General features: G+C 36.0%; 1 protein-coding gene across 2 annotated transcripts; it reads left to right on the top strand.

Moving 5' to 3' along the window:
- Window positions 1-6270: 6270 nt before the first annotated feature.
- Window positions 6271-11360, top strand: bscl2l (BSCL2 lipid droplet biogenesis associated, seipin, like). 2 transcript variants are annotated; one of them, XM_060885285.1, is made up of 8 exons: window positions 6271-6962; window positions 7791-7857; window positions 8022-8165; window positions 8324-8458; window positions 9868-9965; window positions 10115-10238; window positions 10341-10416; window positions 10647-11360. In XM_060885285.1, the coding sequence occupies exons 1-8, from the start codon at window positions 6715-6717 to the stop codon at window positions 10748-10750; spliced, it is 996 nt and encodes a 331-aa protein (XP_060741268.1). In that variant the 5' UTR covers window positions 6271-6714; the 3' UTR covers window positions 10751-11360. The 2 variants fall into 2 exon arrangements, with proteins under 2 accessions (XP_060741268.1, XP_060741267.1); XM_060885284.1 differs by having other exon boundaries at window positions 7788-7857.
- The last annotated feature ends 205 nt before the right edge of the window (window positions 11361-11565 follow it).

Below are 11565 nucleotides of genomic sequence, written 5' to 3'. Positions count from 1 at the left end.
AGTTAGTCATGGAAAAAACTTATATGGTATGTAACACCAGTGGTGTGTTTTACTGGTTTGGTGTTGCAAATGAAAAATTACACTATGTGACATAAAATCAATTCATAATTGCAGTATTATTTTTCTTTGTAAAGCTGGCAATTGTAAAGTTTCTTTGAGACAATTTAAATTGATAGTTGCAAAACTCGGCACATGACCTTACGCCAACATTTATTACACAGAATCAGACAAGCTGATTTGAGTCTAACCTAAATGACAGAGATATGTATTCAGAATTATATGTGCCTTTATGTTTCCTTTCATAATAAACTGAATAATAAACTGAATTACTGTATGTTGGAAAACAAGTAAGATTTTAAAACTAAATTTGTAATTCTTAAAAGCATTTTTAATAGCATTGTAATATTTTTTAGGTCCAGGACCAGACTCACCATCATAAAGCCAGCCAACAAAGGGAAAGAAAATTTCTATGAAGGAAAGCGGGGGTGTTGCATGGAGGCTGGGGGAATGTGGGTGTTGTTTGGGTTCATAAAAGGATGAATTACACAATTGAAAAAAATAGTACTGACCATTTTGTTGTTGAAAGCTAGTGCTCAGCAGCAGCTCACATGTGAATGCTAGCTTTGTTTAAACTGTCAACTCATTTACATGATTTCAGTCACACATTATGCATGCCTGTCAGTCTGTATCTAACAGTGAGTGTATGAATGTGTGTTGTAGATACCTTAGGCAACACTTCAGTGTAATAAACTAGTATTGGTATAAAATAATCATCCATATCCATGGCTTGAGTTGTCATTCTGCAAATAATGCTGAAGAAGAGCACATTCAGAGAACAGTGTATCCTTTCCTTTCCTGTGCTGTCACCTGTCTAGTACAGTGTTCTGAGCCAGACTGCTCCAGGCTGTGTGCTTGTGTGTGTGTGTGTGTGTGTTTTGGAAAAAAGGGAATCACTGATCAGCAGACAGTCACCTGGGCAGAATTTACATGTGACCTTATTCACTGCAGTGCATGCACGATGAAAGACATACTAAGCAGGAAATGCTTATTTAAAATATACTGAACCACACTGAACACCAGCACTCTCCAGGAAAAGAACACTGGGGTCCACCATTGAAACCTCCAAGGCACATATTCACATCTGCAAGGCCACTAGCATTTATGGATGACCTCTGAGACTTCTCTCATCTAGAAGAGCATGCATATTGGTACCAAACATGCATATCAACACCACTATCGACTCTGCAACAACGTCCTCCCTGTGATAGTCAGACTACTCAACACGCTGCTGTCGTCCAACATTACAACATGTACTGTAGTGGGGAATCAGTGGTAAATTCTCTGGGCTACTGATCAGAAAGGCTATTTTTGTAGTAATGTTCTGCCAAGTCTATACAACTTCACAGTTCTTATTGTTCATCTATTTGCACTTTATGAGCTCTTGTGTACCTTAGTGCTGTATTGCTCTGGGTGCACTTACTAACTAAATGGCTAACAATTCTCCTAATTAGATCAATTATTCCAGGGTGTTTTTTATATTCGTAAGAATAAATGTAAAATCCTGGTGTTTAAAAAGTAAAAATTAACCATGACACGGTGGTATGATGCGGCCCAATTTGATTTATTTTCTATAACATCTCAAAGTGTTTTATTTCTTTTATACCAGAGTAATTTTCCTGAGATTACAACAACTTACTTTTTTATTGATTATAATCTTAATGTGACAATAAATTTATCACTTACGTTATAACAGCTACAAACAAGGATAGGTTGAATCTGTTATTCTGCATATGTTCTATATTTTCATATTTTTATATAGTTTTCTTATATAGTTTATACTTTTTATTATTATTATTTTATTCTTATTTTATTTCTTGCTTTTTTATACTTTTTATATTTTTTTATTCTTATACCGGAAAGTTGCATAAAGCATTTCACTGCATATCGTACCCTGTGTGTATGTGTATGTGACAAATAAAATTTGATTTGATTTGATTTGATGTTGAATTAGACATTTAATTATTCCAGATTTGAATGAAATTATAGACAATATTCTGAGCACCGTCATATGTGGGATGGTCACTTTTCAGTATGATTTTCAGTATGTTAATGTGAATGTTCTACATATGTGAATGTTCTAATCCACAAAAGCAAACAGATGGTATTTAAAGGTACAAATGCACAAGTACCACTAGAGTGTAAATAGAAAGACTGTGTTGGAAAATTGATGTCAGAGAATACTGTTTTCCTAATGATTTCCCCACACATTCGGTCACAGGACTGCTCAGTGACATCTGGCTCATGCCAAGTGCAAGGGTAATGAGCGAGGCAGTGGTGAGAGAGAGACTATGAAGCATATTCAAGAGTTTAGGGTCCATTGCTGGACTTATTAGTAATGTGCATTGAGAAATAAAACATATAGGAGGAAAGCACCTTTAACAGCTTGGTACATGCGTACAAACATACGATTCACAACACTGCAGTGTGTTAGGATCTGGTCTTTAATTTTCTTAGGGTTTTTGTACTGTTAAAACACAGCTTCAGAAAAAGACCAAATTAATAAACCAAAGCATATCCTGGGGAAATGAAACAAACATAATTTTTCTTGAAATAATAAATTGCTATGGTTTATGTACAGTGTTAGACTATTAATCTATTCCAATCTAAAATGAAAAAAAAATGTTAGAATTGTCATCATTATATCATGTGGAAATATTACTCAGTTGTTGAAGGTGAGATGGCAATTATGGAGCTGGCAAAAATGCTGCTGCCCAAACCACCAATCAGGGTACAGTATGAGAATGCCCTCTGGTGGAATATACATTCACACTCGCATCCTTCTGACATTCACATAGCTCACGTTCCCTGCTGTGAGCTGCTCTAATTTAATTGGTAGTTGCCAGTCAAAATTTCTCTAGTGTTCTCAGTAAGACTAATAATACCATCTTACCTGTGGCCATAACAATTAATATCACCTTCCATAAGGAGGTCATGTGACTTATTTCATGGTATAGAATTATATTTGTGTGTGTGTGTGTGTGTGTTTTCAGAAAAGTGTCAGTCCTTTCCTCTCCTTTGAGATGATTGTTTGCAAGGGCTTGACATTTCACAGCTGCCTGACATTTAAGAGAACCCAGCAGTGTGAACGTTGATGAGGTGTATAGCCTTTATTGGTTGACGCTGACTGACAGGACTGTTGCTGAAACCTTTTGGGCCTTAAGCGACACTCGAATCGGTTATTAATATACATATATGTATTTTAATCCTGCATGCATATGACAGCACCCTGGGGAGGCATGAAGGCATTTGCATGGGTGGTGCTGGAATTCTAAGAAGCATACATGACATTACATGCCATGTCTTTAGTCAATCTGGTTCAATTGGGATGTTTAAAAAACTGCTATTGGCTTTTGCAACATTATAACTACCCTTTGCTAAAGCTATTATTTTGTATTGTGCCTAGTTGATTTCAGCAATGCATGACTGCAGATGCAACAGCAAATATCAATAGAATAGAAGCCTTCATTTTGTCATATATACAGTACAACACATACCAGCATTAAAATCCTTTCTTCATATATCCCTGATTTGGTTGGGGTCAGAATGCAGGGTCAGCCATGATACAGTGCCCTGGAGCAGAGAGGGTTAACGGCCTTGCTCAAGGGCCCAACAGTGGCAGTTTTGCAGTGCTGGGGCTTGAAACCCAATACTCTGATCAACAATCCAGAACCTTAACTGCTTGAGTCACCACTGCCCCAATATCTAATGTGAAAGGATAATTTCAGTTTGATTAAATAACAAATAACTAATAAAATAAATAAGCTACTATCTCCAATGAACAGTACAAACTACTAAAGAAAATACTCAGAAACTACTAGACAATACTTAAATATGTAGTTTGTCTATTTCTTTATTTGTCTATCTATATATTATTGTTGTTATTTTAGCATTTAAAGTCTTAGTTGCCTTTAATGGAATCCTGAAATAAGGGTTTGCTGCAGTGCCCTCAACACTCCCACGTTCCACTTCCTTAGCCCTAATCGACTGCTTATATCTGCTTATAGATATAAATTGCCCTGATGCCTGACAAAAGAAGAAATGCTGCAGAAATTTAAAACTTCCTCAGTACTACAGACATTCCAGCAAGTTTCTGTGTTTCTGTGGTTGGTGCCACATATACAATTTGCAAGTTTACAATAGATAAAGTCATATATATATACACACACACACACACACACACACACACAAACACACACACACACACACACACATATATATATATATATGTGTGTGTGTGTGTGTGTGTGTGTGTGTGTCTCACATATATAAGTCTCTCTCTCTCTCCCTCTCTCTCTCTCTCTCTTTACTTTTCTGTCTCTCTTTCTGCATGCTGCACAAGCATTACTGACAGTGCTATCCTACCATCAGAGCTGGCATACTGTAGGTTACAATCAAATACACTGAGACAAAAAACAAATGTGCTGGTATCTTAAATTGGAGTCTGTGCTGAATTGATTCAGTGCTTTTAATGGAAAAACATTAGAGCAAGCAAAATTATCTGCTGACCCTCTTTTTGTACATCAAACACTGTCCATGCTGTGGGAAACTGATGCCATGTGAATTCCATTTTTTTTTTTGTTTGTTTTCTTTTCTTTTTTTCTCACACATCAGGTCTCACAAATCACCGACTTTGCTGTCATGTGTACTGTTGGTGGAAGAATTGCAATGAACATGTACTATGGTTGAGGACAAATTTTCTGTAACCTAATTAACTCAAAAGCAATTACTCATCAGGCTTGATTACTTAATTTAGTACAAAACCATGCAACCATATGTAATTTGATTTCTTATCACTCAACCAGCATAATGAAAGGTAAAATTAGCTTCATGTAGACAACATACAACACCTCAGTCATCAGAAACCTCAGAGACTGAAAACTGAGGGAAACTATATAGTGCCACCTAGAGAGAATATTCTAAATGAACACAGCAGTGGCTTGTTCAATATTGTTGTTTCTTTGTGGATCTAAATCTGTGCTTACAGAAATGTCTTACTGATTGTTGTGTATATTTATCCTATTAGTATATGATGTAGTGTTTCAACTATTTGTTAAAATAAAATTGTTAACGCTTTACAATAACAGTGCATGAATAAATATGCACTAATTCATGAATAAATATTTACTCAAATATAAACTAATGATAAGGACACAAATATAAGTCTTATTAATTCATGTATGCTGGGTTATTTTCAAACTTACACCAATCCTCCTATAATATGCACTAATAATTTACACCAATCATTTAATCTAAACTGGTTTTGATCATTCTCCTTTCATTTATCTTCACATCCCACTTTAACATTAGTTTATGCTCTGTATGACTCGGGCACAGGGCTCTGCTTATTTACACACAAGGGTTATACTGTATTAACACAGTAACATTTATTCATTTAACATATGCTCTTATCTGTTAACATTTAACACCAGTGTTTCTTCTGATGTTTTAGTCTTGGATAGGGAATGACAAACTCATAAGACTCATATTAAGGTTACCGCTTCATTAGTTGGGGATTAACTCGTCATTAGTTCATATTTGAGTAAGTATTAATTCAGGTAATGGTGCAACATTATTCATGTAATGTTATTGTTCTCTATTATATTATATTATATTAGAGTCCTCTAATATTTCACAATAAAGTAAAGATTCTCGTGATTTTTTCTGACATATAATGACATTTAAAAGCACATAATTTCATTGCAACAGTCTTTGTGTTCTTGCATCACATGCTGGTCATGAACTCTTTTACATTGGGGAAAGTGTCACTGTCTGCATTTGAAATCAAATACTTTGACTCAAAATAGAAAGAGTAAACGCAGAAAGAGTAGTGTGTTTGAAACCACAGTAGTCAAATAGTAGATGAAACGTACTAGGATGTCATGATATGTTCTATTAAACATTTCAGATGAGTTCTAAGAGAGCTCATAAAATTAGTGATTTAAAGATGCTATGAGGTAGTCAGTCAACTTGGAGAAGCTAGCAGTCAAAATGAAGGAGTTTTGGACGAAGCACAAGTGATAACTGTACTTTGGTGTACTTTCACGACATATGAAATATATATGCTTGTACTTCAAAGTGACTGAAAATAATCATGTGGATTAGCTTGCAGAATGGTTCACGGCTGTAAGAACAACTTGCTGTATCATGGTTATGTGTACAAAATGTTCCACAACCAAATGAATGCTGTATTAAATGTGAGTGCATGTTTCACAACAACTGAGACATGTAGTCAGTGTTTTCCATCTACTTGCCCTTTTCCCTGGATAAGACAACAGAGAAACAGAAATCACGCTGGTACATCTGCTACTATTAACCTTGGGCTCTTACAGTGATAAGTATGAAGATTGTTTAGAAGATGAACAGAAATTAATCAAGAGCTGAAGACGAGTGGTGCCACATGGGCAGCCATGAGGAACATCGCTTTGTGGGGATTGATTCAGAGAAACAAGAAGAATTTTAATTTTTAAATGTGTGTCAAGTTTTTGTCATTAAGATTTCATCATGTGCTAAGACTGAACTGGTGAAAGTGGACTGAAAAGGACAGTGAAGAGCTGAAGAAAACCTGTGACCTAAGAGAAAAGAAAGAAAAAAAGACAAAGGTTTAAAAAAATTGTCACAGCTTGGTACCAGACAGTTGGGAATTGCAGCTCAGAAATGGAGGACTTGAATGCTGAGGGACCTATCATACATGAGCTGAATACAGAGATCAGCAACCTCCTGCTCCAAATCCACAAAGTGATAACTGAACTGGGTCTAAAGATCAAGGAGAAAGTCGTCCAGACTGCTAATGTCCTGTTTATGCTTCAGCTGATGATATTTGTTGCCATTTTTCTCTATATCAGTTTCTATTATACTTTCATGCCTACCGCAAGCTTAGTCACTCCTGTGCACTTTCATTACAGGTGAGAGTTTTAATATGTTCACTAACATTCAAATACTACAAGACTGAAGGACAATTAGCTTTTTTCCAAAACAATTATTTTGCTAGACCTGGTTCAAAAATGTTTAGCTTGTGATATGAAAAGTCATAGTATAAGTTTACTGACTTAGTATAAGTTTACTTACTGATTTAGTATAGGTTTACTTACTAAAATAAGGAAAGAATTAAACATAATGGTGTTACACATTTATAGGAAAATAATCAATTCCAGGGTGTGATGCAGCCCATTGTTAAGCAGAGTTACTTTTACCATGCTAAAGGTGATTGTTTTCCACAGAGCACATACTGAAATATTTTATTCTTCTCATATCACAATTTGCTAATGATTACACATTGTCTTGGTAAGCAAAGAATGACACGTCATACTATTTACCCACTAAAGAACACCCACAAAACAAGTCAGGTTAAAAGCTATAAATATTCTTTTCTTCACTTTCCCTTTCTATCTCTCTTTAAGTTAATAAGATAGAATTGGTGTCTGAAATTTTAAACCTCTGAGCTCTATAAAAGCTCTGATAAAGGCTCTGATAACTCCTTTAAAAAAATGTAACAATAATCTCATAAAAATCAATGATTACACAGAAGTTTAAATATGAAACATATGAAGCAACCACTATGTGATATCTTTTGGAAATTGTTACTATGAAAAAAATAATGTATTAGAATTAACTGGAAGTATAATCAGTGATTTAGCCCCTTCTGGCCAATCAGAACTGAGCATTCAACAGCACTGTGGTATACGTACTGTTTGGCCCTTCATCATCATAATGAGTGTTTGATTGTCCAGCAGAATGTTCTCAGAATGTGTCTGCTCTTTTCCTGTGGCCAATTTCTCACTGCTTAGGAACAAGAAACAGGTGATGTCATATTCCCTCTGTCTTATACTTCTTTCTTTCTGACTTGTTTTTAAATGTGCAAATTGTAATGTCATATTAATAATTGTTGTTGCATCTTTATTCTCGAACGTTTGGTTGTTTTAACCACTTTATTCTCTGCACTCCATTTTTTGGACTAAATGTAGGTGATGACACCTGGACAGCTCTATAAGATCACACTGGACCTGGAAATGCCAGAGTCTCCAACTAATATTGAACTGGGGATGTTCCTGGTGAAGATGTCATGTTACTCCCATGATGGACAGACTGTTGATGCTTCATTGCACACTGTGTGTTTTTATACATACAAAAACTCATATACACAGCCATCTTAATCTTAATCTTCCAACTGCTTGTGTTCTATTGGTACTCCAGTCTCACAAACAGGAAAATGCACCGCTCACCCAGAATATCTTTCACCGAGCCATATATTTTCTTTTGATTCTAGACAATGCTGCACTATCGCTCCTACCTGCTGCAGACTCTGGAGACTCTGATGTTGCTTCCTTTGATGCTGATGGGAGTAATTGAGCAGAAGCAGCATGTCCTGGTCGAGCTTTACTCTGCTTATGTAGACAGCTCAGTGAGTAGTGGCCTGCCATCAGACACAACTTGGATGCTAAAACCTAATAACCACATAAAGCAATATGACTATGTTATATAAAGGCATCGTTTGGAATAGAATTTTATATTAATAAAAGACTAAGACATTCAAGAGTCTGTTATGACAATTTCACAATCCACAAATTTCTGCACTTGCAATCTCATATCCATACTAAATATTTTGCCAGTGATTTCACATCTTGAAAACTTCCGAAGCTTTTTACACTCTTTGGTATTTCTAACTGAGCAATAAATATGTATTACCCACTCATGTAAGAGATACAGTACAATTCTACCTTTACATTTGAAACCTTTTTAAAATAGCTGTCTTTACACTGCTTTCCTGAATTGCACTTTCCACATATTTAAACTCAAGATGATTCCTAATTAGGCAGTCTCTCCTCGAATGGGATATTGGAGTTAGTGATTATTCAGCTGAAGTATATGTACTGATGGTTATCGTGTAACTAATCAATTTTGCCACTGTGATTTAAACAGAGTTACCGCACTTCAGTTCTGAACTCACACACTACAATGCTAACCTCACAGACATAGAAAAGCAATGACTGCAGGTTAGACCCTTAGGATTAGGATTATATAGCAATGAAACAACCTTCCTCTAGGATCATGGTGTTACACAAAATGCAAAGCTACATAAAACAACAGAGAGCTAAGAATTAAGAACATTAACATAGTTCTACATAAAATGCATTTGTGCAACCATGTTCACGACAGAAGACAGTCATAACAATACAGTACAATACAATAATTCCAATACAATACACTAAATACACTAGTATACACAGATCAGCACCGACCAGCATGAAATTCTGTAGTGGAGTGGAATAAAAAAAGTGTGAGTAAAGATTCTACAGGTTTAAACATAAATTAGCAGCATAGATAGCAGCAGATTGATGGACTTAATAGTATTAGTTACCTGTGGACCTAATTGTAATGTGTAACCAAACTCAATAAGAGGAAATATTACAAAACTGGTGACTTCAATACACTTCTGCAATAGTGTAAATGCATAAACATATAAACTCTTCATGTACTGTACTATAGTACCTCATAGTAAGTAACATAGTATGTATTAAGTAAGCTAGCTTAAATTCTGCCTTGTGAAAATGAAAATGTGCCAGACTTTTGGAATGCAGGCAAAGTCTAATCTTTTAATTCAGTTACAATTAATGAACTCAATTTGGAAAATTGCCCTTTTATTTGATGTTTCTGACTTTGTCCCCAGAAGGCAGCTCTTTCACTATTGATGGTTTAGCCTTTAACATATCTGATTTAAGCTAATAGGTGTGTTAGGAAAATGGAAACAGAGCAGGTATACTGTATGCTCATTAATTCTCCTTCATTTTCTCTCTCCCGTCATCTCTGCAGTATAATCCTGCTATTGGTGCTGTTATAGAAATTCACTCTCAGCAAGTTCAGATCTACAAAGCTCAACTCTACATTCATGCTCACTTTAGTGGCATCAGGTTTGTGTGTGTGTGTGTGTGTGTGTGTGTGTGTGTGTGTGTGTGTGTGTGTGTGTGTGTGTGTGTGTGTGTGTGTGTGTGTGTGTGTGTGTGTGTGTGAGTGATAGATCTGTCTTAAAACAGAATGTGACTGAAGTTTCTCAGTACAGGTATGTCCTCTATCACTTTCCCTTCGCATCAGCTGTGGTGGGAGTGATGAGTAACTTCATGTTCCTCGGTGTGATTATCCTCATTGGCTTTGTGCAGGACAGCACCTTGTGGCCATATCTACATGTATGTACTACCACTCTCTAACCAACTTGTTATGTATGTTTTTATGTCTTTGTTGTTTCAAGCTTCCAATCCATCATACTTCTGGTGGGGTTTGTGTTACAGTTTAATGCATGGAATGAACCTATAGAGAGGATAGCAGATATACCAGAAGATAGGAACACACAGGAAAACTGCGCAGGTAATTAATGCACATTAGTGTCAAGTGTCCCAGTGTCAAGTGTCTAGCTGTTAAACAGAACAGTACCTCTTCTGGTCAGAAGGTGACACTGTTGTTAGTATACTGCAATTGGACAGCCGTCATTCAATCATTCATTCATTCATTATCATATTAACATTAACATATCACACTTTGCAGAATGCCAAATGATCCCAGGTTGTATATGGAAGTTTTAAAACTCATGTCCTTAGGTGCAAAAAGACATTTGCTGGATCCCTCTGGATCAAGTGACATCATGGACTCCAGTTCTGACAAGATGGGAGAGAGGAAGAATCCATTCATGACAGAGGATTGAAGAAGATAATTAAGATGAATAACATTTAAAAACCTTGTTGAGTTTTCTTTTGAGGCAGTGGATGGACATCCAAAGGGTGCTGAACAACATTTCCCATCAGCCCCAGGAAATCTCATCACTATCACTACTGACACTACTGTGTCTCATCACAACTTCATTTAGCACCTCCATATAAGCCTAGTTAGTAAGCACCTCAGTATCTAGCGTGTGTGTGTACCTACCTTAGTCTCGATCATAGTCTGTATGGTTTTTATCATAACTTTATTTTTAAATATAGATTTTTGCCTGATGGAATGTCAATTTAAGCTCCTAAATCCAAACAGATGTGTGGGTTTCATAAAAGAGGGAAATGTATGGGCAGCAAAGGGAAAAGCAAGCTGGAATTTCATAATGTGAGTTTCAGTCATGCAAAAAAGTGAACACTGGGCCTCATTTTTCAAGCTGGATATGAGTGAATAATCTTGTAATTCATTTGTAGGAGCATTCACAGTATGCAATGTACTGTAGCATTCAGGAAAATCCTATTAGTTCAGAAAAACGTTTTTCCTTTGAGAGCTCCTGAGTTTGTGTAAATGTATTATTACTACATATAAAATAACTCATATTTTTATTGGTGTAGACATGAATAAAAATCTTCCTCTGAGAAATTTGTTTTCCATTTTGTCATCATTTCCAGGTGCTATGGAAACTTATGAGGTTTGTGGGCATCACAACATGCAAAACAGATGTGTGCATGTGTTTTCACACCACAGGTCACTGGCATTTATCAAAATTCACATTTATACAAAAATGAGTTGTTATCTATACTAAATTCG

This window comes from Tachysurus vachellii, chromosome 13 (genome assembly GCF_030014155.1).
Source record: "Tachysurus vachellii isolate PV-2020 chromosome 13, HZAU_Pvac_v1, whole genome shotgun sequence".
Classification (NCBI taxonomy): Eukaryota; Metazoa; Chordata; class Actinopteri; order Siluriformes; family Bagridae; genus Tachysurus; species Tachysurus vachellii.
This window is presented reverse-complemented; position numbering and strand designations above follow the sequence as displayed.

What these genes read in the sequence shown, in the direction of transcription:
- bscl2l (XM_060885284.1), top strand. Translation starts at nt 6,715, where the DNA reads ATGGAGGACTTGAATGCTGAGGGACCTATCATACATGAGCTGAATACA. An exon ending in TGCTTAGGAACAAGAAACAG is followed by an intron (nt 7,858 to 8,021) that starts GTGATGTCATAT and finishes GACTAAATGTAG; the next exon opens with GTGATGACACCTGGACAGCT. An exon ending in CCTTGTGGCCATATCTACAT is followed by an intron (nt 10,239 to 10,340) that starts GTATGTACTACC and finishes TTTGTGTTACAG; the next exon opens with TTTAATGCATGGAATGAACC.